General features: G+C 35.2%; 2 protein-coding genes across 4 annotated transcripts in view; one reads left to right on the top strand and one right to left on the bottom strand.

Moving 5' to 3' along the window:
* The window catches only part of CWC27 (CWC27 spliceosome associated cyclophilin), a 179,273-nt gene that overhangs the window by 37,233 nt on the left and 115,929 nt on the right, over positions 1-26,111 (bottom strand). The gene's annotated exons all lie outside the window — the stretch shown is intronic.
* Positions 22,488-26,111, top strand: part of SREK1IP1 (SREK1 interacting protein 1) — a 211,445-nt gene continuing 207,821 nt past the window's right edge. The window contains exon 1 of one of the 2 annotated variants that reach the window (XM_088796525.1): positions 22,488-22,619. In XM_088796525.1, the coding sequence (XP_088652651.1) occupies positions 22,592-22,619 (28 nt within the window). In that variant the 5' untranslated portion in view covers positions 22,488-22,591. The remainder of the gene's footprint in view (positions 22,620-26,111) is intronic. The other variant, XM_074328901.2, reaches the window with a different exon arrangement.

The following is a 26,111-nucleotide window of genomic DNA, read 5'->3' as shown; positions in this document are numbered from 1 at the left end:
TTTCTGGAAAATAGGGGTGGAGGGTGAGTTGGATGGGGATCATCTTGCTCAATCTTAGTGGTATTGCTGTGAATTGTAGGCCAGCCCTCAGTCTGCTGATTCTGGCTTCCAGTTAACAGGTCATATTGCTCGTGGCTTATTTTATTTTATTTTTTAAGGAAACAATGGTTTGCAGTTTTATAGTGGAAAGAATATTGGACAGAAGATAGGACTCCTTAAATCTACTGTTTAAGTTAGCATGAGTACTAAATATCTTTAATGCTTTGGTTTCTTCATTTGCAAAATGGAAACTATAATACTTGTTTAATCTACTTCTCAGGGCTGTTACAGAACCAAATGTAATGAGGCATGTGACAGGACTTTGTAAACTGTTCATGTTATATAAATAAAAGGTATTATTACCTGGCAGTGAATACATGGCACTGTATTTTGTCTATAAGCTACTTTATTAGTTATGGTTCCCTTCAAATGATCAAATCTCATTTGATGAAGCAAGGAGCAGATGCACTATTTTTCATTTTATTAACATATTTGTTTGAATTAAAAATATTTCTGTATATTAAATCAAAAATTCAAAGCACCAATAAAACTTATAATGGAATGTGGAAAATGCTTTTGTGACGTGAATTATCAAAGTTTAATTTGTATTTCTACACATTTGGATATTCAAATGTAGCAATCTTATGACGTTTACCTATAATTCTGAATTTGCTTAAGAATAAGCAGTATCTGCTGGTACATTGATAGGATGGAAAATGCTTTGCTGTTGCCATCTTCTACTATAGCTAATACTTGTACAAATAGTGCTTTTGATGTGCCAGTCAGTATCCCAAGTGCCTATGCAATAATCACTCTTTAAATAAAGTAGGATAGTTGCTGCCACTAAAAAGATCAGGGTATTACACTTGGAAACCTATCTTTTCAGAAAAAAAGCTGAAAACTAGAAAAAACATGTGATGAGTGACTGTGAGTGAGCTCTGACTTAGCAGGGCACCAAAGTTGGACCCAAGAATGTGAGTTCCTTGAGGCAGAGACTTTTCTGATTTATTTGCCATTTGATGTCCAGAGCCTAGAACAGTACCTACACATTTTCAAGCATTCAATAAATATTATTTGAATGAATTAATTTTCTTTAAAAAAAACAAACAAAACAAACAACAAAAAAATGGTAAGTGATTTTTCAGGGGAAAAAGGATCCCTAGTGAAAGGAATTGAAAGAGAATAGGGAGAAGGTCAGGACAAAGTAGGCTGCATAACTGGCTTTCCTTGTCCCAAATCTTGAAGAGCTGTAATCATCAGGTACCAGGCTTAATGTCTCTGAACATTTTTTATGTGGTATATAGCCAAACGTGATCAGGAAACAACAGAAATATAATACTTATCAAGGTGATTTGTCAACTAAAGTTAGAGTCTCTGAACTCTATGTTACAAAAATACATTCGCTAGGGAAAAGAAAAAAAATAATTATTTTTTAAGTGCCTTAGTTTTGAAATAGCATTAATTAAACCTTTAATGAAGAGGGATTATTTTGGTTTATTTGTCTGATTAATTTCATAAACTGAAATTGTTACTAAAGCAATCTTACACTTTTTCTTGGTGAGGTGGAAAATTTCTCACCCTCTTATTGTGGATTAGAACGTAATTACAGACACATTCTCACTGATTAATTTTTGAAAAATCTTTGGCTTAGTCACAAAACAAAGTCAACACATTGAATGGATTGAGTTCAATATTTCGAATTAGCAACTTCACATTCTATTCCCAGCTCCGTCACTCGCTGGAGTAAAGGCTTAAGTCCACCCCACAAATGCTCTGTCTCTATTTTCTTACATGGTAAATTCAGTACTAATTACTATTGCCTTAAAGGTATGTAATGTAGTTAATTAATTAGTGTAATACACTGTTAAAAATACCCAGAATAATAAGAGTGTGAAGAAGAGGAAAATAAGCAAGTCAATATTGGGAAATATTTCTAAGAAGCTGATTGGATTCTATCCCAATAGTCTGCCCAGCATCTTCACCAGATACAACAGACTAGCAAAGTCTTTGACTGGAGTAAATACCACAACATTGTCTCTTCAACTACAACCAATTGGCAAGAATAAACATAATCATTCTTCTATATATACACCTCATATGGCAACTCAACCCAGTATGGAATAAACCCAAGGGACTTCTCCGTGGGTTTTGTAGAAGGAAAAGTACAGAGGACTTATCTTTGATGTTGTTTTTCTATAGCAGACTCAGCCAGTCTCCTTAAGTCACAGGAAATAAACGCAGCTTATAAAAAGGAAATCAATGCAGCTATTTCCTGGTTGGGATTACATGGAAGAAGCCCAAACTGTAAGGTTGCTTCTAGAGAGAAAGTACAGCAATATAGTATCTAATATACACTGTCAAATAGTAATAATACAACTATAGACTTGAGGGAGAGGGTAAAAATGACTGTATGAAAAACTCCATACCTTTTCCACTCTATGTTCCAGACACACAACTTGTAAGATAAGAAAAGGTATCATGATTTCACTTATCTCCATGCATTTGCACGCATTGTATCCTCTGTCCAGAACACCTTTATTCAACTAACTTACTCACCTGAACCAGTAGCCTCAAAAATCTGTAAAAGTGAGAGGTGTCTAGTGTATAAAATGACCCACTGAGAGGTGAAAACAAAATGCTAGAATTCTGTTTATGTTTTGTTGTATGTTTGAAACTATTATTATTTATTTTTGGTGTATATATGTCATATATAATACATAATACATATGAATTACACATTTAAAAAATACATATCTTAGAATATTCACTTTATTTTATAACCCAAATGTCCATCAATTGACAAACAGATGAGCAAAATGTGGTCTAGCCATAAAATAAAATATTATTTAATTATAAAGAGTGAAGTACTTGATGTATCCTACAACATAGATGAACCTTAAAAACATTATGCTAAGTGAAAGAAGTCAGTCACAAAAGGCCACATATTATATGATTCCATTTATGTGAAATATCCAGAACAGAGAAATCTATAGAGACAGAAGGTACATCAGTGGTTGCCTAGGGCTGGAGGCGAGCAGGTGGACACTATACAGCAGATAGTAAAGGCAGGGTTTCTTTCTGAGATGATGAAACTTCTAAACTTGACTGAGGTGATGGCTGAAGATGTCCATGAATATGGTAAAAACCACTGAACTCCACACTTTAAATGGGTGAACTGTATGTTATATGAACTCTCAGCAAAACTGTTTAAAATAAAATTAAAAAACAAAAAACTTTATTATACTGGTGCACTAAAACATTTTTTGAAGACTACTCATTTCAATAACTGATAATTCTGCTTGGGTGAATGTATCTAGAAAGATATGTTGCCGTCTAGATTTCATTGTCTTTCCTTTGCTCCCCTAAATCTTCATGAGAATATGTACCATGCTGTATTAATATCTGGTAGTTTGTCACTTTTACCTGCTAAACTACAAACCTCATAGTCTCACCCCACACTATGAATTAAAATAATTTTCAGGTGGCTTAAGCAATGAAAAGTAAAAGTACAATAATAAAAGAACTAGAGGAAGATAGGGATTAATGTTTAAACTATCTTGACCAGAGACCTGGGAAGCTTCAAAAAGTACTGACACCTGGACCTCACCTCGTGAGCTTTCAAATTTACAGGTGATCCTAATGTGCAGAAAAGTTTGAGAACCACTGGTCTTGTGATGAACGAGAGATCAAGAAAGGCATCTTAGAGAAATGATCTTAAAAAATGACTTGAATATGGAGGCAAGATTCATTACATATGGAAGGCATTGCAGTAAGAGGGAGCTGTGACAGTAAAGGCTGAGATAGGAAATAGGTGCTATGTAGAAAAACGCAGGCTGCACGGCACATAGGATCCACTGTGAGAGATGAGACTACTATGGCAGGCCAGGTCGAGGCCATCTAGGGCCTTCTAAGGCATGCAAAGGATTTTATCCTGGAGGAAATGAGACGCCATTAAAGAATTTTATGAAGGGGATTGACACATGATCAAGTTTGTGTTTAAGGAAAGCCACACACAGAATGTATTGGCAGGATCTGAGAGTAGCAACAGAGATCTGCTGGCAGCCTGTTAGCAGGTTGTTAAAATAACCCAACAGAAAACACACACACACACACACACAAAACTGTGGCTAAAACAGTTGCGGTAGGGCATAAGGCATAAACTAGAAACTTGTAGGAAAGGGGTGGAGTTTGCAAGAGAAATGTTCAAAGAACAGATTTGTTTTGAGGATATTGCAGTACGTAGAGATCTGAATTTAATGCCATTCATTCAGAAAAATATGAGAACACTAATCCTGTGCTGACACATGATAAATGATGTTTTTCTCTAAAAATACCTCTAGGTATCTAGACAATAAAAGTTTCCAAAATAATTATCCCCGAGGTCTTGGATTTCACATTTATTTTAAGAAATCTTAAGAAAATTTTCATTTCCTAAGTAAAATAATACATTTCCTTGAGGTTGTAATTTCCACATTTACCAAGGTTCTTAAAAGAAAACTCAAATCTAAAAAAAAAAAAGAAAAATCCCCTAAAACACCAACTAAGTAAAATTAAAGCTGTCTTGTACAGTACCATAAGCTCTCAAGTGAGATTTAAAAAGTCTTCCCAAACAGTAGGGCCTTGCACACATTAAAGTTAGTGGTTGTCAAAGTGAAACTGTTGTCTGATTCTATTTCATCAAAAGTATGTATTATTCATGATTTCTCCCCTATATAGATTATTTCTTCTATGGAATCGAGGTTCTATAAACTACTGAATTATTGAACTCATTACAGAAATGCCCATGTTACAGGGATGTGCCCTCTCCTGTAGTCGGACCCATTTCGTCATTTCATCTCCCTCAGTGAGGAAGCTTTTCTTGACATACCGTGTTTCCCTGAAAATAAGACATAGCTGGACCATAGCTCTAATGTGTCTTTTGGAGCAAAAATAATATAAGACCTGGTCTTATTTTACTATAATATAAGACTGGGTCTTTATAATATAATACAATATAATACAACATAATATAATACCAGGTTGTATACAATGTAATATAATATAATATAATATAATATAATATAATATAATATAATACTGGGTCTTCCTTATATAATGTAATGTAATATAATATAATATCGGGTCTTATATTAATTTTTGCTCCAAAAGACGCATTAGAGCTGATTGTCTGGCTAGGTCTTATTTTCAGGGAAACAGGGTAGTAGTTTTCACTGCTCTGAATCTCATGAAGTCTTATGATTCATCTGCACACTAAATTTAGCACTTGAAATATTAATAATTAATACCGTTTAACTATGACTATTAGTTATTAATACTGCTTGACTATTAACTATAAAATGTTTCATGTGAATAGTCTCATTCTACCCAGTAGAGGCTATTTTAGAACAAGGGGGAAGCATTCTGAGGGTTTTTTCTGGGCTTAGCACAGTGTTATTAGACATTTATTCTAACCCAATGGTTTTTGAACTCTTTGGATCAAGACCTATTGTAGGAAATATACATTTTCATCTGAAATCTACACACATACATGTTTAGTATATAGCTAATAGGAAAAATTTTATATACAAGGTTGAACCATATAAAATTACTGACATTGTATTATTTTATCTACAAAATAATAATTTCATATTGTTCAACGAAATAGAATGAAAAAAATTTAAAATTTCATACAACACTCTTTACCCTCACTACATGTGATGCACGCCGATGTTCTCTTGTCTATGCCAGTCCATTAAATAAAAAATGTTGATTAATATACAATACTGATTTCGTGATCCACCAGAGACTTACTGGCTACAATTTGAAAAATCTCACCCTAACCTCTAACCTATATGCTCAGTGCACCTCTAGCACCAGCCTTCACCTAACAGGATGAAAGGCTTCTTAGACACTCACAAGTAGCCCAGCGCAGCGGGGTAAAGATGTAGTAAGAAATACGGATGATGAAACTGCCTAGAAAAATAATCTGTACACTTAGCAGAAGTGGCAAGGATCATACTAAACGGAGGGAATTCAGAGATTGGAGATTCTGATGAAATCTTTTCTGATTTGACAGCTAAACTGATCACATACTGGAATGTGATTCACACGGCTGACTAGTGATGCTCAGAATGAGGGTTAGTGCTTGGAGCGCAGTGACAGGTTTTATAAGGCTCTCTCCAAAGCTCTCCCTGAATCCAAAACAAGTTTACACGTATGCCAGATTTCTCTGCATAAAGAGGGGAAGCACATAGGGAATATTTCTGGCACTTCTTTTCTTGCTTTCTAGAAGATCATCTTTATGCAAAATGAACTGTATAACATGTGCATGCCGTATATCATTTTGTAAAAGTGAAGCTTATCCAGTTCTGTTAATCACTAGTGAAACGGTACAGATGATACCAGATTGCCGACGTACTGCTTATATTCTAATTAGGCTTTTAGTTGATTAAAAATGATGTTTATATAAAGATCTTGTACAGGTGTTTAATTATTAACCATTTTGTCAGTGAAACACAGAAAACATGAGCTCTTATCCAAATGACTTAAGTATGAGCAGGCAGATGCTGATACAGGCATGGGCGAGTGGCACTGTCAGCACTCAGGTGCAGCTAAATGAGACTAGACTTCAAGCCAGAGCGCAGGCATCCACACAGGCTAACATGGGAGCAGGAAGAATGCTGTTAGCCTGCTCACTGGAGTTCAAATCGTGTGTCTGCATACCACCCCCTCTCATCCTTCATGTTACCAACAGCTTTATCTGATGGAACAGTGTTGACAGAACTTGAACTGTTGCCAGCCCTACTGATGAGGAACAAGGTGGAACAGTTGCTGGCTGGAGGGAATGTTTCCTTTTTAGGAAGTAGCAGTAAGATGATATATGAAAACATGGTTGGAATGGACTGTCGCAGGTTGCTGATATAAGACATATTTTTAGTTTTTAGAAAACAATGGCTCAAAGACAGTCAAATAAGTGGCCAATGTATACAAGAAGGCACTCAAACACTGAGATGAAAAGTATTAAGTAAATAATAACTGGCCACGTAGATAAGCATACTAGCAACCAAATTGAGTTCTAGTTGATGTGGGATTATGTTTGGTCCTTTTACATCAGCAGATTAAGCCTGAGAAGAATAGTAACGATAAGAATAAGTCCTAGTCAGCCGAGAGGCCTGACTACTTACCATGCCAACCAAAAACTACCGACAACCTACGATGCCAATATAAAAATGAGATGGAAAAGAAATTCTTTGTCTAATTGCAGGAAAGAAGTAAAACTTGAGGCAGTTAAATTTTATAACTGTAAAAGCTTACAAGGGCAAATGGCAACAGTAGTTTCATTAACAAACATTTTTCTTAAACTCAGCATAGATGTATTCATTCTCAAGTCCAGACCAATACGAGCTAACTTCTTTCATCTGCTCCATCATCCAATTTCATGTTACAACACAAAGGCAGCCACTGTATTTTCTTCACTGAACTCTGAACCTGAATGTCTATCACTCTATTCTCCTCAAATTTTGTGAAATTGGACATGTTTATCCACAACGCAAATGATAAATGATGTCCCTGATACTCACCAAATGGAGCCACAAAATCCAGAAATGCATATTGAAATGTTAAAGAGGAAATAAATCACATTCTGGACAGTTCAGTGTTAGATTATTTTATTACATGCATTGGATAAGATGTACACATTGATGGTGTATGTCTGTGTGTGTCTACATAGCTGTTATGCTAGTATCTCAGCATACTAGAATACTTCAAATAATTCCTTCTAGGTAAAAGAGTTTATAAATATCGTTTTCTCTACCACCTAACAAAAACAGGTGATAATCATGCCTCCTAACCTTACTTGACTGATTAAAAACAATTTTATCTAGCATTTGAAATATTTTGACTGTGGTTTTGGCTTGCATAGTTGCTGGAAGAGATAATTTGTGGTTGGGAAGAGAGGAAATGATGTGGGTAAAACATGGAGGAATCTGATGGCAAAGCAACATATCCTGCATTCCATTGTGTAAAAAGTACATACTGGCAGTAAATAAGATATCAGTAACTAATTTATTAATTATTTCAAAAGGACTTCAATCTAAGATATAGAAAAGAATAGATTCTTATATTTAATAAGCAGTGCTTGTTTTTTCATTTTGAGATGATAGGCAAAAAAAAACAAACCCCAAAACCCAGCAGATTCATAATCACTTTTCTGGAGCTAACGGCTCTCTTGGCTCACGTGCAGGGTTATACAGTATTCCACAAAACCCTGTACTATATTGACTGCTACTGCTATGGACAGAGGACTGCAGTTGCTATCAGTCAATTTCAGTCCTACCAGCTGTGTTGATGCTCATGGGGAAAAAAAAATCAATTAACTTATCTGAGCCACAACAATTTCCTTCTGTAAAATACCACTTGTTCTACCTTTCTCATGTGTTCTTGTAAAAGAGAAATGAGGGGAGGAGAAAAGAAAACAGGCATTAACATTATTCACAGGTATGTGCTTGTGTTAGACACAGGTGATTGCCCAAGTAATGATTCTTCTATCTTCTTTTTTGCTAACAAAATCCAGATTTGGTTTAGGCAACAGAATGCTCAGTATCAGAAGACAAATTCTGTTTTAAGCCATTTAGTTTATCTTCCATCTTTCATTTCACTCACTCATTCTCCAAATATTTTTTTGAATGCCCATCACATGCCAAATACTATTCTAAGTGTTAGGAAGACAAAGAAAACCTAGGAAGACAGACACAATAAATAAGTTAAATATATAGTATATCAGAAGATGATAAGATAATTCAGAGAAGAACGAAGTAGGGAAGGGCAGTTACGGAGTGCCAAGGCGAGGTGGTCAAAGAGCCTCAGTGAGCATAAGACCTGAGAAGTAATGGAATGAGTCATGTTTGTATTTGGAGGAACTTCAATCCAGACAAGGTAACAGCATGCGCAATGGCCCTGAGGCAGGGAGCACGCCAATATGTACTTAAATCAGTACAAAAGAGATTACTTGCCAGAACAAAGTGAATTTCAAGGACATGAAATCAGAGAGGTTAAAAGAAGGTGAGGGGCAGAGTATGTAAACCCTTGTAGGCACACATAGGGTCTTTGGCATTTAAGACATCATTGGTGGGTTAAAAAAGAAAAGGAGTGACAACGTCCAACTTAGATTTTTAAAGGATCATCCTGGTTGTTATGTTGAAAATAGGCCGCCGGTGGAAACAGAGATCAGTTAGGAGACAACTGCACCATCTAGGTGGGAGATGACTGTGGCTTCCCACCAGGGTATAACAGTGGAAGTGGTCAGATTATACGAGTATATCCTGGGTTTGCTGATCAGTTTGATTGGGGGTATAAAAGAAAGAGAGGAATAAAGGGCAACTCTAAGATTAACTGTGTTAGGGAAGATTTCAGGAACAGCAGGTGTGGAAGATAAGATAAGTAGTTCAGTTTGGGACATGTTAAGATGCCTGCTAAACACTTTGGACATTATAAATATATAGATATTTAAATGCGTGAGAGTAAAGTTAAATATATGACATGAGCGAAGAAGTAAGTGTAAGAAGCATAACAGAGAAGAAACTGGAGGTCAAGTAAAGACGGTGATTCAAAGAAGAGGGAGTGAGCAGCAGTACAAAATACTGGTGACAGATCACTTAAGAGGAGTAAGCAGCTGACCTGTGAAGATGGAAGTGTAAGGAGTATATTTAAGAGGGAGTAGGAGGAGAGGAATTGGAAATGGCAAGCATTTACATTCTTTCAAGTTTTTCTGGAAACAAGGACAAAGTTAAAGGGCAGTAGCTGGAGGACGATGTGAGGACAAGAGAAGTATTTTTAACAGAGAAAATACTGCACGTTTGCATGCTGATGGTAAACGATCTGGCAAAGAGGGAAATCTGAGGATGCAGGAGAGAAAGAAGAGGACTGTTGGGATGTGTTCAAGGAGGGGAGAGGCAGCAGGATCTAGTGCGGCAGAGGCGGCGGTGGCCTCAGAGTATGAGCAGCTCGTCTGTGGTTACAGGACGGCAGGCACAAAAATGGCCCAGATGCAGGTGAGCTGGTAGCTGTGGTGACAGGAATTTTCTTCTGGTTGCTCACAGTTAAGAAATCCCACTCCTCTTTGCCAGTGATTGGTCCAGGTCACATGTTCATTCTCAGTAGACCCAGTTTTGGCTGATGATATGTAAAGGGAAGTCTACGGTATGGGTTTCTGGGAAAGATTTTTTTCCCATAAAGAAAAAGGTCCAAGAGGTGAAAGGCTTTTTGCATCTACCTTTCCTTCCTGCTTTGTATGCCATTCTGCGAAGACATGATGCTTAGAGCTGCTGTAGACATCTTATGACTGTGAGGGAAAATCTACAATGGTCCAGTAACTTTGCAAATATGGGTGAAATGTGAGGTTCATTAGGACAGAGGTTTGTGTTTGTTTTTCCCCCCCAGCTTTATTGAGGTATAATTGACAAGTAAAATTGTAAGATGTTTAAAGTGCAATGTAAGGATAGGATATACATACGCTTACACATTGTGAAAAGATTTCAGAGGTCTTTATTTTGTTCCCTGGTGTATTCAAAGTGTCCAAAGAGCACCTGGCACATAGTACACACTCAATCAGTATTTGTTGAATAAATGAACTATGATCAATATGGAACATGTTTTATAGGAATTCACAGTTAAGTAATATACACAAGCAAAAGAGATAATTACACTAGCATGCTCCAAGTTGTAAGATAGGGCTACGTACAGGATGCTAGGAAGCTGAGGCAAGTTTAGCTCATCTTGACTCAGAAATACAGTCAACTTAGCTGACTGAAAATCAGCTCTTCCCTGTTTGGATGTTAATTATAAAATGTTTTGCTCCCATATCAATATTTCCGTAACTTCTTGAATTTCTTTATAAAAATACATAAAAAATAAATATATTTTACATAATCCTTGTATTTTCCTTGGTAAGACACAAATAGGACCATGATCTTGGGTCACATTTGTTTTATTCATTAACTTCACTCTTTCCCCTGGTCTCCATCTTTTTTTGACCTAGGAGTACACTCATACTGATGAAACATTTTACCACAGCTATCAACAGTTTTTATAGAAAAGCATACAGGATGCCCTGTTTTAAACATTTAAGAGTTTCAATGTCTGTTTTTTTCTTCAGAAGAGTTATATTTCTATGTTCCATGCCAGCATGCTTTTTCCTCCTTTCATTTTAGCAGATACCATTATCTTTTTTTTTCTAGAATCATTTTTGTATACCTGAGTACAATGAGCTCCTTCACTATACACCAGAAGATAAAGTATTTACAATTTTATTATAGGAGCACACATGTGGCATTATATGCACAGAAATAAAATTAAAGCAGAAGTGTCCAACGCCTGGACTAAAACCATATTTATACTGCTGAAGGCAAGAAAAATTATTTAGTCTACAGTAACAAGTAAGTAGCAGCAAAACAAATATTTGGTTGACTGTGGAAAGCCAATGTTTTCATTACTTGTTACAAGCATAAAAGCTAAAAACAGGCTGACCAAGCACATTCTGACAGCAAATAACACATGTATTCATCAATATTTTGGTGTATATAAAACTGTGACTCCTAATTTATGGATTTATATGTAATGAAGGTATAACCAACTTTGCCTTAAATATATCATATGCTATTATGCATATACATATATATTCATATTGTCCATTTATTTTAAAAAGAACTATTGCAAATTTTTCTTTGAGACTGGTATAAGATACAATACTTCCTTCCCTCCAAAGTACTTTAACCTAGTGTAATATACTAACAAACTTAATGAACTATTTATCTACTATGGAAATAACTGCTTTGATAATCTGCAACATGGGTACAAATTGCTGAATGCTTGCTATGCTAAAAAGTCTGTAATTGGTGACACATATATTGTTTAATATCTTATAAGAAAATTATTATTACTCTGATCTTACAGATAAGGAAACACGCTCAGAAATGACTTGTCTAAGATTGCCCATTCCCCAAATCAGAGTGAGTAAAGAAGCCCATATCTGTCTGAGATAGGATTCTGCAAAATCATATCCCTGATAGTGTGGCTGAGGGGCTAAAGTATCTCGCAGATGTATGCTTTTGCATTTGGCAATTTAATTCTCAATCCTTTTTAAAAAATTAAATTATAAATATTATACACAGACACAGACACAGACACAGACACAGACACACACACACACACACACACACACACACACACACACCGGGGGATGACAAGAAAATGTATACAATTGGACACTTTGGTCAATGTGGCTCAAGCAGTAGTTCGCCGTAATCAGAAGTATCTGGATGCTGATGGTAACCACTTTGACCACCTCTTGTAATTACAGAAGTCAAATGTAACTTGTATTCATCTTTTGTTATCAGTATATATCGAGTATTACAATTTTGATAGTTTTTCCCTTTCTTAAAATGCATATACATTTTTTGTTACAAGCATAAAAGCTATTAGGTTGGTGCAAACATAATTAAGGTTTAAAAGATTAAAAATAATTGCAAAAACTGCAATTATGTTTGCACCAGCCTAATAAAAACAAGCTGATCAAGCAGTGTATAGAATGGATCACTTGTGCGAGATTCTAGAAGAAAAACACAGTTTAAGTTTCCTTATAGTAGTGCTAAGAAACATGTGTTAAGAACCCGAACTAGGGCACTAGAACAGGACAGATAAGAGATTCCACAATGGGTGAGTGTGTAAGACCTGTCATCTGAATATGGCACAGGTAAGGAATCGGGGCGAGGACAGGGGAAGAGGTGATGAAGTGATACAAACAATCAAAGGCTACTGAAATTTAGAGAGTGGACCATTGATAGAACAGCTTGAATTCAGATGAATTGAAGAAAACTTCCTATAGCTGGGCCTTTTAAAGGCTAAGGATCCCAGCCTTATAATCCTATAAAAGCATGTTCTTCTAAACAGTGTCAAGTAAGGAAGCAGTAATTCTGGCCTGTGATTCTATAAAGCATATTCCTCTAAACAGTGTCATGTAAGGAAGTGGTTTTCAGACTCGCAGATTTCAGAGATCTGTAAACATTCCAAACAAACCTTAATGGATGACATGCTTTTTAATTTTACAAATTAAGAACTTTAAAAATCACTTCTATTAGCTGTTGAGAATAGAAATTGGTAAAACCACTTTGGGGGAAAAAATGGTAAAATCTAGATGAGCTGAAAGCGTGCCGATGCCACAGAATATGGTTTGTGTATAGTGTATTTACTAAGAACATACATGAGTTGAATCAGGGCTCTGATACTTCCTACCTGCAGGGTTTTGGACAACTTACTTAATTACTCTACAACACAGTTTCTTTATCTGTAAGATGTGGAAAATAACAGCATTTACCTAATGTTTTGAGGATTAAATAAATTAATACATGCAAAGCACTTAGAACAGCTCCTGGCACAGAGCAGTGGCACACAAATTACCGCTATGATCATGATGATGGTGATGACAACTCACACAGCAATGCCATTTCAAGACAAACCCCTGAAACACTCTTGTTTATGTGCCCAGGAGACATGGGTAAGGATGCTGTTCCCCAAAATGTTTAAAATAGAGCATATATGGAAATAACCTCAAAGCCTGTGAACAGGAGAAAAATAAACTGACATGTTCACTGAATGCTTGTACCATTTAAAATGAATAAATATGTACTACACAATAAAACATGGGTAAGTGAGGAAAGCATGTTAAGTGAAAAACCAGGTGCAATTGGATACATACCATTTGATACCACTCATATCAGTGGCATAATAACGATATATTATTTTTAATGGCTACCTATAGACACATGTAGTAAAAGATAAAAACAGGCACAGAAAGGGAACACACTCACTTCTGAGTAGTAGGTACTTTTGGGAGGAAAGAAATGAAACTGGAGCATATAGAGAGGACTTAAATGGTATCTGGAAAGCTTACATTTGAAAAAAGAATGTACAATAAATATGAAAAAAAAAATTATGAGTAGTTAGGTAAAAATAAGGTTAAATCCTTGTACTTTTACGTATATTTAAAATATTTTGTAAAGCAAAAATCGTGACTGTCCCTCAATTTGAATACATTTTAAAAACACACTACATTTTAACATTTTTACTTATTTTGAAATAATTTTAAACTTACAGAAAAGTTGTAGAATGACAATTCTTATTTTTATGCAAAATCACCAACTTTTAATATTTTGTGACAGGTTTTAATCATTTTCTCTCCCTTTGCACATATCCATTTCTTTTTTGAACCACCTGAAAATTGTTTGCCATACATCATGGCCCTTTACTCCTAAATACTTCAGTTTGTAATTTATCAGAAAATGATAATTTCTTATGAAACTATAGCATTGTTATCAACTTCAGAAAATACTAATGCAATGCTTTAATGTACCGTCCATATTCCAATTTTATCAAGTGACCCAATAATTTCCTTCCTAGAATTATTTTTTCCTTTGTTTCCAGGATCCAACCCAAGATCATACATAGCATTGAATTTTTATGTCTCTTTGGTTTCCTCTACTTTTCTTTGTATTTTATAACATGGACATTTTTCTAATAAACAACTTTGGATTTGTCTGATGCTCCCTTATGGTTTTAGGTTCAGGTTAGGCACCACTAGCTAGAACACTGTAGAAATGATTCTGTGTCCTCAGGGTACTGTTAGGAGATACACGGTGTCCTTCATTGCTGATGTTAATTCTGATCAGCCAATCAAGGTGCTACATGGTTTCTCTACTGTAGAGAGAACAATGCATATATTTCACACTGCAACCAATAAGGGAACACTACCATCATACAAATATACTGCTCTTCATCAAACATTTTCCCTAGATTTAGAATCCACTGTTTTTTGGCCAAACATCTTTACTATGAAAATAGTAATTTTTCAACTCTACTCCTCCTTTCACATATACTGGTTGTGTAAGGAGGACTCTTCCTTTCTCTTCTAAGTATTCATTCATTTGAATCACTATGGACTCAAGAATTTCTATTTTTCCCCCAATGGTTAAAATTATATCTCTGTCCTTAAACATTTCTTTTTGCATTTTAAAATTGAGATAAAATTCACATAACATCAAATTCACCATTTTAAAGTGTATAATTCACTCGTTTTTAGTATGCTGTACAACCATCATTGTCTAATTCCAGAACATTTCCATCACCCCCCAAAAGAAACAGTGTATCTGTCAATGGAAACATGGTTAGTAGTCAGTCTCACCTCTCCACAGTCCCTAGCAGCCACTACCTTCTTTCTGTCTTTTTGGTTTGCCTATTCTGGACATTCCATATAAATGCAATTCTACACTACGTGGTCTTCTCTATCTGGCTTCTTTAACTGAGCATAAGGTTTACAAAGTTCATCCATGTTATAGCATGAATTAGCACTCCATTCCTTTTTATGACTAAATACATTTTACTGTATGGATATACCACATTTCATTTATCCATTTATTAGTTGATGAACACTGGGTTGTTTCCCCTTTTTGGCTATTATGAATGATACTGCTGTGAACGTTTGTGTACACGTTTTTGTTTGACCACTTTGTTTTTAATTCTCTTAGGTATATACCTAGGAACGGAATTGCTGGATCATATGGTAATTCAATGTTTAACTTTTGGGAACTGTTAAACTTTTTCCAAAGTAGCTGTGCCATTTTACAATTTCATCAGCAATGTATGAGGATTCCAATTTCTCTATATCCTTGCCAACGCTTTTTAAATATATTTTTTAAATATAGTTGTCCTAGTGGGTATGAAGTAGTATCACATTGTGATTTTGATTTGCATTTCTCTGATAGCTAGCAATGTTGAACACTTTTCATGTGCTTATTGGTCATTTGTGTATCTTCTTTGGATAAATGTCTATTCAAATGCTTTGTCCATTTAAAAATTGGATTGTTTAATAGTATATATAAAGAACCATGAAGATTCCACAAGAAAACTACTAGAACTGATAAATTCAGTAAAATAGCAAGATACAAAATTAATATTCAGAAATCAGTTTCATTTTTAGACACCAATAATGAATTAACAGAAAGAGGAATTAAGAGAATAATCCCATCTACAATTGCATAAAAAAAAATCTAGAAATAAATTTAACCAAGGAAGTAAAAGATCTATACTCAGAAAATGATAACACATTGAAGAAAAAAACTGAAGACATAAATAAATGGAAATATATACCATGCTCATGGATAGGAACAATTAACATCATTAAAATGCCCATACTACCAAAAGCAATCTATAGATTCAATTCATCCTTATCAAAACAGCAGTGGTATTTTTCACAGAACTAGAACAAATAATCCTAAAATTCATATGGAACCACAAAAGACCCCGAACAACCCCAGCAATCTTGAGAAAGAAGAACAAAGTTGGAGGTATCCCACTACCAGATATAAAACTGTACTACAGGGCTAGAGTAATAGCATGGTACAAGCTTGGTACTGGCATAAAAACACACACATAGATCAATGAAACAGAATAGAGAGCCAAGAAATAAGCTCACACCTACAGGATCAATTAATTTATGACAAAGGAGGCAAGAACATACAATGGAGTAAACATGGTCTCTTCAATAAATGGTGATGGGAAAACTGGACAGATACATGCAAAAAAATGAAACTAGACCACTTGCTTATACCATAAGAAATAAACTAAAAATGGATTAAAGATTTAAATATAAGACACGAAACCATAAAACTCCTACAAGAAAACATAGGCAGCAAATTCTTTGACATTGCTCTTAGTAATATTTTTTTGATATATCTCCTCGGGCAAGGGAAACCAAAGAAAAAATGAACAAATGGGACTACGTCAAACTAAGAACTTTTTGCATAGCAAAGGAAATCATCAGCACAACAAAAAGCCTACTGAGTGGGAGATGCTATCTACAAATGATACATTTGATAAAGGGTCAATATCCAAAATTTATAAAGAACTCATACAACTCAACACCTAAAAAACAAACAATCCAGTTAAAAAATGGGCAGAGGACCTAAATAGATATTTCTCCAAAGAGGACTTACAGATGGCAAATAGACACATAAAAAGATGTTCAATGTCACGAATCATTAGAGAAACACAAATTAAAACCACAATGAGATATTCTCACACCTGCCAGGATGGCTATCATCAATAAATCAACAGACAACAAGTGCTGGTGAGGATGTGGAAGAAGAGAACCCTCTCTCCCTAAACTGTTAGTGGAATTGTAAATTGGTACAGCCAGTATGGAAAATGGTTTGGGGGTTCCTCAAAAAATTAAATGTAAAACTACCTTATGACCCAGAAATTCCACTTCTGGGTACTTATCCAAAGAAATCCAAAACACTAATTCAAAAAGATATATGTGGGTCGGCCAGATGGCTCAGTTGGTTAGAGCGCGAGCTTTCAACAACAAGGTTGCTGGTTCAATTCCCACATGAGATGGTGGCCTGTGCCCCCTGCAACTAAAGATTGAAAACAGCAACTGGAGTTGAGCTGAGCTGCACCTTCCACAATTAGATTGAAGGACAACGACTTGGAGCTGATAGGCCCTGGAGAAACACATTGTTCCCCAATAAAATAGAATAAATGTTAAAAAAAAAAAAGCCTTTCTATATTCATTGCAGCATTATTTACAATAGCCGAAATATGGAAGCAATCTAAGTGTCCATCCATAGATGATGAAATAAAGATGTGGTACATATATACAATGGAATATTACTCAGCCATAAAAAGAAATGAAATCTTACCATTTGCAACAACATGGATGGACCTAGAGGGTATTATGTTAAGTAAAATAAGTCAGACAGAGAAAGAAAAACACCACATGATCTCACTTATACGTGGAATCTTAATAACAAAGTAAATGAACAAACAAAACAGATACAGATTCATAGATAAAGAGAACAAAGTGCAGGTTGCCAGAGGAGGGGGGGGCGGGTTGAGGAGCTGGGTGAAAAAGGTAAAGGGATTAGGAAGGAAAAATTGGTAGTTACAAAATAGTCATAGGGATGTAAAGTACAGCATAGAGAATATAATCAATAACGTTACAACAATTATGTATAGTGCCAGGTGGGTACTAAACTAATTGGGGGGGAATCACTGCACAAATTACATAAATGTCTAACCTCTATGCTGTACACCTGAAACTAATATAAAATAATACTGAATGTCAACTATAACTGAAAAAACATAATTAAAAATAAATAAATATGATGTAAATAAAAAAGAATTCCAAAAAGTGTACATTTATGATTATATGCACATTATATTTACATGTTATTTTAAAGCTAGTAATAATATTAACTGTATAAAGAATTTATTCACCATTATAGTACTTAGCAGAATGAAGTGACTTAATGTTTGATGCTCAGTAAACATTGCTATTACACAGTGAAACTCACCATTTTTTTTCTTTTGCAGAATAGTTTTTGGAATGTCTCTTAATTTTTAGAGCAAATTAATACTCATAATATAAATACTCATTATATAAATACTCATAATATAAAATGATGGCTAATCCCAGCTCAGAGAGAGATTAAAAAGTAAGAAAGTTAAAGAAGCTGAGAAATCATTTTCTGGGATAATTCTGGGAAGAAAGTAATATAATATGCTCTTTCCCTCCATTTATTTGAAAACCACTCCCTAATAATTTTCTTTTCCAACACTAATATTAAAACACATAGATTTTAAAAACCAACCAATCAACCAACCAACCAACCAACCAACCAACAATTAAACTATTATAACTTTCTGGCAACTTAAAACCAGTAGAATTCAGTACTAAACGTTATACAGCAGGTCCTCAAACAACATCGTTTTGTTCAACCTCATTTCATTATAACACTGATGAGATGCTGTTGGAACTTAACTCTCATTTGTATCACTTAGCCTATGGTAAAATTGGTTTTGTCAAATGTCTTTTTGCTTAACGTCTCAGATCCTGTTAATGACGTTAAGTGAGGACTTACTTTACTGTGTATTTACTTCTTTACTGCCTGTCCTACCTATCCTATGTCCAAATGGAACGTAAGCCCCATGGGAACAGACTTCATCATTTTGTTCTCTGTTTCATCCTCAGTGCCTTGAATAATGTATCTCAGTGCCACAGAATATAGTAGCACTCAATAAATATAGACTGATGAACAGAAAATTAAATACAGAATCCTAATGCATGTAAAGAAAAAGCAAGCCTATGAAAAATAAGTTTTTTATGATATAAAAATATCAACATTGTGTACTACTAGGAATTGACTATATATGTGGTTTCGTAGATCATTGCTAAATATCTAAGCTATACTAGAGTTCAAGAGTTTATAAATTCCTCTTTCAAGTAAGATTAAGTTTTGTCTTAAGTAAAATAAATGGTTGCAAGCTTCATAAATTATGTATATTTAGTTGAAATTATGTTTAAATCAATGAAATTTTTATTGTGAGCCTTCAGAATATATGATATAGATTGATACATAAAATTAATACAAGGCAGTACATGGCTACGTAGCATAAGAAGTTCACTGATACTCAAGTAAATGTGTCTTGAAATACGTCTGAGGCTTAGAGCTAGAAATGAAGAACAGTGAATCATCTGGCAAGGTAATCAGCAACCACATCTTTTGTGGATTTTCGGTAGAATTTAAGAGAGCTAGGGAAAGGTTCATAGGAGGTTGAATGTTTGACATGGGACATGAAGGACAATAATTCCAGATTGAAATGGTGGAAGATGTCTAGGCCGATGGAATTGCATCAGCAACATGATACAGACAAGAAAGAGAGGGGTGTGGTCAAGGACCCATGAGGGCATTTGGGGAGAATATGGAATCTGCGTGTGTGTGGGGGGGTGGGGGTGGAAAGTAATGGGAAAAAGGACTTGATTATCTGTATTACAGCAGATCCTCAGTACTCTTCAGTAGTTTGCTAGAGAACAGGATGGGCAAAGATCCAGGGTTTTGTTTACTTTTTTTGATTTAATTCTCTGGACAATCACGTGAAGTTGGCAGATACACCTCTCCCTACACCCCTGAATCCATGTGACTCTAAGTGGTGCTGATTCTATCTCTGGCTTGAGAAATGGCATGTGACTCAGGACTGGCCAATCAGAGCCTTTAATTCTACAGGTACAATAACGGATTCAGGGATGGGCACATGACAGTATCAGCAACAATGAGATGGTTAAAAGATTTTTGTTGAGACTTCAGAACAAAGGCAAACATCCTTGTCTAGTGGATAGGAATCTGGGAATATGTGAGAAGTTCCTATGACTATTCAAACACATTAGGGAAAAGCCTGAATGGCACAAATTAGGGTGTGTATGTGGACATGGGGTAGGGATATGAAAACAGAATCAAGAGTTACAGACATAAAGAGGAAAGGTCCACTTGACATCACTTTAGCCTCAGAGAAAGCTGTGCCTGAAGTCAGTTCTACCAATAGCCCCAATGTAAGTCAGGTTTTCAGCACAGTCTGATTAGCTATTTGAAATCGTAAGATTCTTAACTGATAAGTGTCATTTCCGCTTACAAATGAAGAAACTGAAGGACAGAAAAAGTAGATAATTTGTCCAAGACCAGGTTTTAAATAACAGATTTATAGCTCTAACTCATATCTGATGGCCCCAGGCCCATGTTGCTAACTACAATTGTTTTTGTGTGTGTGTGAGTGTTCATATGTGTATGTGTATGTGTGTCTAAGAGAGGGAGGGGAAGAGGAAATCAGAGTTTAACTTTGGCTGGTTTATTTTGGTATATAAAAACAGTAACTACTACTCACTGAACACTATGCTAAGTACTTCAATAAAATTTCTACAGATGCCAATAATTACTAGCTTGTCCATAGCCACTTCTAATTGACTCTTTCTTGTCTGTAATTGCTGCTTTCTCTATTAGCCTCAGAAGCTGGGGCCAGGGGTGGCATACGAGCCATGTATGCTCACGAGAGCTTATGATTGGTGAAGCTAATCAAAATATGAGATAGACGAATCAGATTCCTTTTTTAAAAAATATGGTGAGACTGACCTAGTTGGTGGTATGCAAAAGGACATTCAGTCATTGGAGACCATACATAACGCAAAATTCGAAAGGAGAATAGAAAGAGAAGATGGCATTGAAAGAATACAGGGCAGATGTAAAAAGAGAAGCATATACGAAGAGAAAAGCAGATCACATAGCTTTTGAAGGCAAACAGCCTCAGTTTCTGATCACATTCTATATATACTCTTTGGTTCATGTCTTTGGGTGCCTGTGAGATTCCACTGCATGCTTACAAGAATCTTTTTCACCTTAAACTAACTTGAATCATTCTTGGATAATAAAAGCAATAAAGTACAAACCAGAACAATACATCATCTTAGTGAATTATCACAGTGAATTAACCATGAGATGGTTATTTTCAAGGTAAAGAAACTGAGATTCAGAGAGTTTAAGTAAATTTCCTAAGGGAAATGATTAGTGTAAGGTGAAGTTAGGATTAAAGCCCAGATCTGCATGTCCTAACTGCACAAGTCTAGCACTAACAGGAATAAGGAAACACTAGAGACAAGGAAGCCCATTAGAAAGTGACTATACTATTTTAGGAAAATATAGTGAAAAACACACCTAGAGCAATGGATGAGGTAACAGACATGAAAGGACAGGTGAAAATGGATAGGGTTGTCTACGGGGTTAGGGAAGAGGGGTGAGTAAAGAAGTGGAAGAAGTCAAAGGTGATACTAAAATTGTTTTTAATTTACCTGACTGGAAGACTAGTGGTGCCATTAGTGACAGTAGTAGAAAAATTAGGTCTGGGGCTTTTTTGTGTGGGGAAGAAAATACATTGAATTTTGGTCACTATTACTTTTAAGTAAACTTGTTTAAAAAGGGAGTTGGCATTGTAAGCCTGAAGCTCAGAGGTAGAAAAAGGGATCCGGGAATTAATTTAAAGAAGTAACTTCACTTTAAGTCTTTATAGAACTCAGTAAACCATTAAATATACAGGGGGAAAAAAAATCTAGTATTGCATATATAGAAAGCTTTAAATGAAGAGAAACCACTACATTTCATTCTAAAATGAGATTGCTTTAGATTTCTAATTTTACTCTGGCCAGTATTATGGTGACAAATTTATTGGACCCAAATGACAAAATAGAACAACAAAATGTAGTTATTTAGTTCTGTATAGTTAGCAACACACACACACTCACTCACTCACTCAAACATTTATATCTTTAAAGGATATAATAATGCTTTAAATTGTACAGCAAAAATGCATGGCTATAACACACAAAAAAGGACTTGTTTTTATGCCCTGTATTTCTCCATGGAACTTAAAATTCTTTAACAGACATTATCTCATTGTTTTAAGAACTGTTATGAAACAATCTGACATTTATATAACACCATTCATTTTCAATAATCCCAAAGGGCTTTACAAATCCTGGAAGAATGACTTTGCTCATGTTCAATACGCAGCCACCGAGAGACGGCGGTGGGGTGGGTGGGTAGAGAAGTGGACGGGGCTGCGGTAATGTTCTGTGGGACACAGCAGTAACATTATACAACCATTGACGGAAGGAAGTGAAAGACACTATTAAACTGAAACCATGAAGAAACAAGCAGAAAAGATCCAAGGTAAGATTGCATTACACTTGTTAAATTTGAGAAAAAAATTAATACCATGGGTCTTATTCTCATTTTTGTGTTTTACTAGAATAATGTACAGATACTTTCAAGATTAAAAAAATCGAGATTATCTGCTAAATCAGGAACTCCATTTTCTATTGTGCTTTTTGTGTGGGTAGTGTCTGTTTTCCAACTGTCAACCGCATCTAAGATGCTAAATTATAAGTAATTATGCATATGCATATACACACTTCTCCTCCCCTCCCCTTCCTTCCCGTTTGGACGGAGACTGGGATGCTAAAAAACAAACAGCCAATTAAAAAAATTATAAAGGTTTTATTTTGTTCTTTTGTTTTTAATTTATCAGGTGTATGTGTCAGGGTTCTCTAGAGAAAGAGGACCAAGAAGATTATATATATATATATATATATATATATATATATATATATATATACACACACACATATATATATATGATTTCTTAAAATACTGTACACTTTACATACTCAAACCTTACAATAAACAAATACTCATTTCACAAATGAGGAAACTGAGGCAAAGAGAGGCCAAGTGTTGTAGGTATGTTATTGTTTACCTAGCGTGCTTTTGATCCCTTCTTCTGGTAACAGATCCTGCCCCTGATGACAGAGTGAAACATGATCAATGAATCAGTATCTGTCTCCTGGGTGCTCAAGAAAGCTAGAAAGAATCTAGGGTGAGTTGTCTGATGATAGATCCTAGAAAGAGTACAAGAGCTCCTGCATCCAAGGCTCCGGAGTGGCCCCTGAGGGGTCTTCCCACCCTTCCTGAAGCTTCGCTATGCAGTGCTTTGTTCCGTTTTGTATACTAGCTCAGTAGCCCATCCTGTGGCTTAAGTTGTATTTGGTTGTAACCAAAAACCTGAAGAAATATGCAGATGCATTATATAATTTATCCATCAATGGACGAGATAAGACTCAAATCTAGACTTTTCTGACATCAAAGGCTGTGCTCTTAACCATGACACCTCAGTGGTTTTTGAAAATTGGGATCCTGTAGTATTATCTGTCACCAAAAGAAATTATAACATAGTCCTGATTTTATATCTTGGCTTCTTTAGTAAATTTTTTGAAAGTAGTTAAGCTAACATGGAAAATCTTATAAAATTACTCTATAAAACATAATTTCATTGTTGAAAGGGAAAATCTTTAGTGGGCATATTTGAGTTGGGATATTTGGATATTATATAAAAAGGACAGCCAAAGGTATAAGTAAATGGTACTTGAATCGTGCTTTTTCTCAATCAGTGGGAAGAAATGAAAACAAAACCTTCAGAGAAGCAGATGAACAGTGGAAAGAGAACAGACTTTCTCTTGCAGGTTAATATAATGGAAAGACTCAAACATTCAGATTCTTCTAGTTCAACAGTTGTGTAAACTGGGCTAAATTAATCTCTCTGAGCTTCAGTTTTCTTATCTATAAAATGGGGATAGTAATGTCTATTCTAAATAGGGTCACTGTGTGAGAATTAATTATAGTTGTCCTCCATATCTGCGGATTTTGCACCCGCAGATTCAACCAATAGAAGATTGAAGATATTTTGGGGAAAAAAATCCCAGAAATTTCCCCAATGCAAAACTTGAATTTGCCATGTTGAGCACTACATTGAATCCATGTGAATGACGTGATATGTAGACATACGCTGCTGTAGCCTATATGCGAATATAGGTTATGTGCAAATCCTAGGACATTATATGAGGGACTTGAATATCCACAATTTTTGCTATCTGTGGGTCCTGGAACCAATCCCCCATGAGCACCGAGGGATGACTGTAAATAATATATATAAAGCTTATAGTAGAGAGCCTGGCACATAATCAGCATTTATAAAATGGTATTGCTATTATTGTTGTAGCTGTCATTAAAGTTTTCAAGTCCCTTATATGTATTACATTTCACAATAAATACAAGATTGAACACACACACACACACATACACACACACACACGAGCACACAAACACACACGCAAGAGATCCTAACAAAGAATTAAAAATCCCTGTCCATTAGATACTACATTCATCCTTTTGGTTTCCAGCTATGTATTATTCCCAGATTCTTCTCAGAAGCCTTCTCCTGTCAGTCTCCTAACCATGATAGCCTGACTGAGTTTAATGAACACATTTTCTTAGGATTTTCTTTTGTGAAGTGGCTATTGAAGTTTTTTGCCCAGTTTTCTTTGGGTTATTTGTCTATCTCATCAATTAATAACAGTTCTTTAGATATTCTGGTTATGTTGTAAATATCTTCTCCTTTGCTGTGGTGTGCCTTTTTACTCATTTCAGGGTATCTTTTGATAACAGGTTTTTAATTTGAATATAGTAAAACGTAGCAAACATTTCCTTTGCGATTATTTTTGTGTCCTAATCCTTTAATCTCTAGACCAATGACATTCTCCTAAAATATTTTCTAGAAGTTTTATTGGAATGTCTTTCATATTTAGATCTATAGCCTTTCTGGAATTGATGTTTATGTATGGCATGAGTTAGGGGTCAAATATTTTTCTATCCTCAAATTAATAACCCAATAGTTCCAGCACCATCACTGGAAAGACTCTCACTTTCTCACTGCTTTGCTGGGCCACCTTTCTAGGCTCCCTATTCTATTTCAGACATCTGCCAGTCATTGCACTAGTCCCAAACCATCTTAATTACTTAACTTTATAATAAGACAGTATCAGGTAGACATAGAATTCTCACCTTCTTTGTTTCCTTTATAACTGTTTTAGCTACTTGAATTCCCCACACATTTTTAGAATCAGCTTATCAGGTTCTATAGAACCTGTTAGACTTTGATTAAAACTGCACTGAAACTAAGGAAGTTTGGGGAAAATCGACATCTTTACAGTTCTGAATTATCCATTCTAAAATTGTGGTACCGCTCTCTATTTCTTTAGATCATCTTTAATGTCATTATGTGAGGTTTTGAAGTTTTCTGTGTCATGAACATGTATGTAACATTTATTCCATTTTTATTCTAATGTAAATGGGATCTTTTTAAATTTCATTTTCTAAATCTTTGTTGCTTGTATATGAAAAATAGACTTGATTTTTGCATAATTAATTTATATCATTATTTTATACACTCACCTATTAATTTAAAAAATTTACCTGTAGATTCTTGGATTTTGTATGCATATAACTGCACCAGAGGAAAAAAACAGTTCCTTGCTTTCTATACCTTTCAATTTGTTATTCTTGCCTTATTACACCAGCTATGATCTCCAGTAAATCTTTATGAATGTAATAATGTTGAATAAAAGAGATTATAACATGCATCCTTATCTCATGCCAGATTATCACTATTCTGTATATCTTCTGTATGTTTTTTAAGATACCCTTTATAACAGTACAATCCTATTTCTAGTGTGCTGGAATGTTTTACTAAAATAATGAATACATGTTGAATTTTATTGAATGCTCTTTCTCCTATCAAAATAATAAAATGATGTTTCTCTTGATTGC

This window comes from Rhinolophus sinicus, chromosome 3, assembly GCF_057876585.1.
Source record: "Rhinolophus sinicus isolate RSI-liver-muscle chromosome 3, RSI-T2T, whole genome shotgun sequence".
Taxonomy (NCBI): domain Eukaryota; kingdom Metazoa; phylum Chordata; class Mammalia; order Chiroptera; family Rhinolophidae; genus Rhinolophus; species Rhinolophus sinicus.
This window is presented reverse-complemented; position numbering and strand designations above follow the sequence as displayed.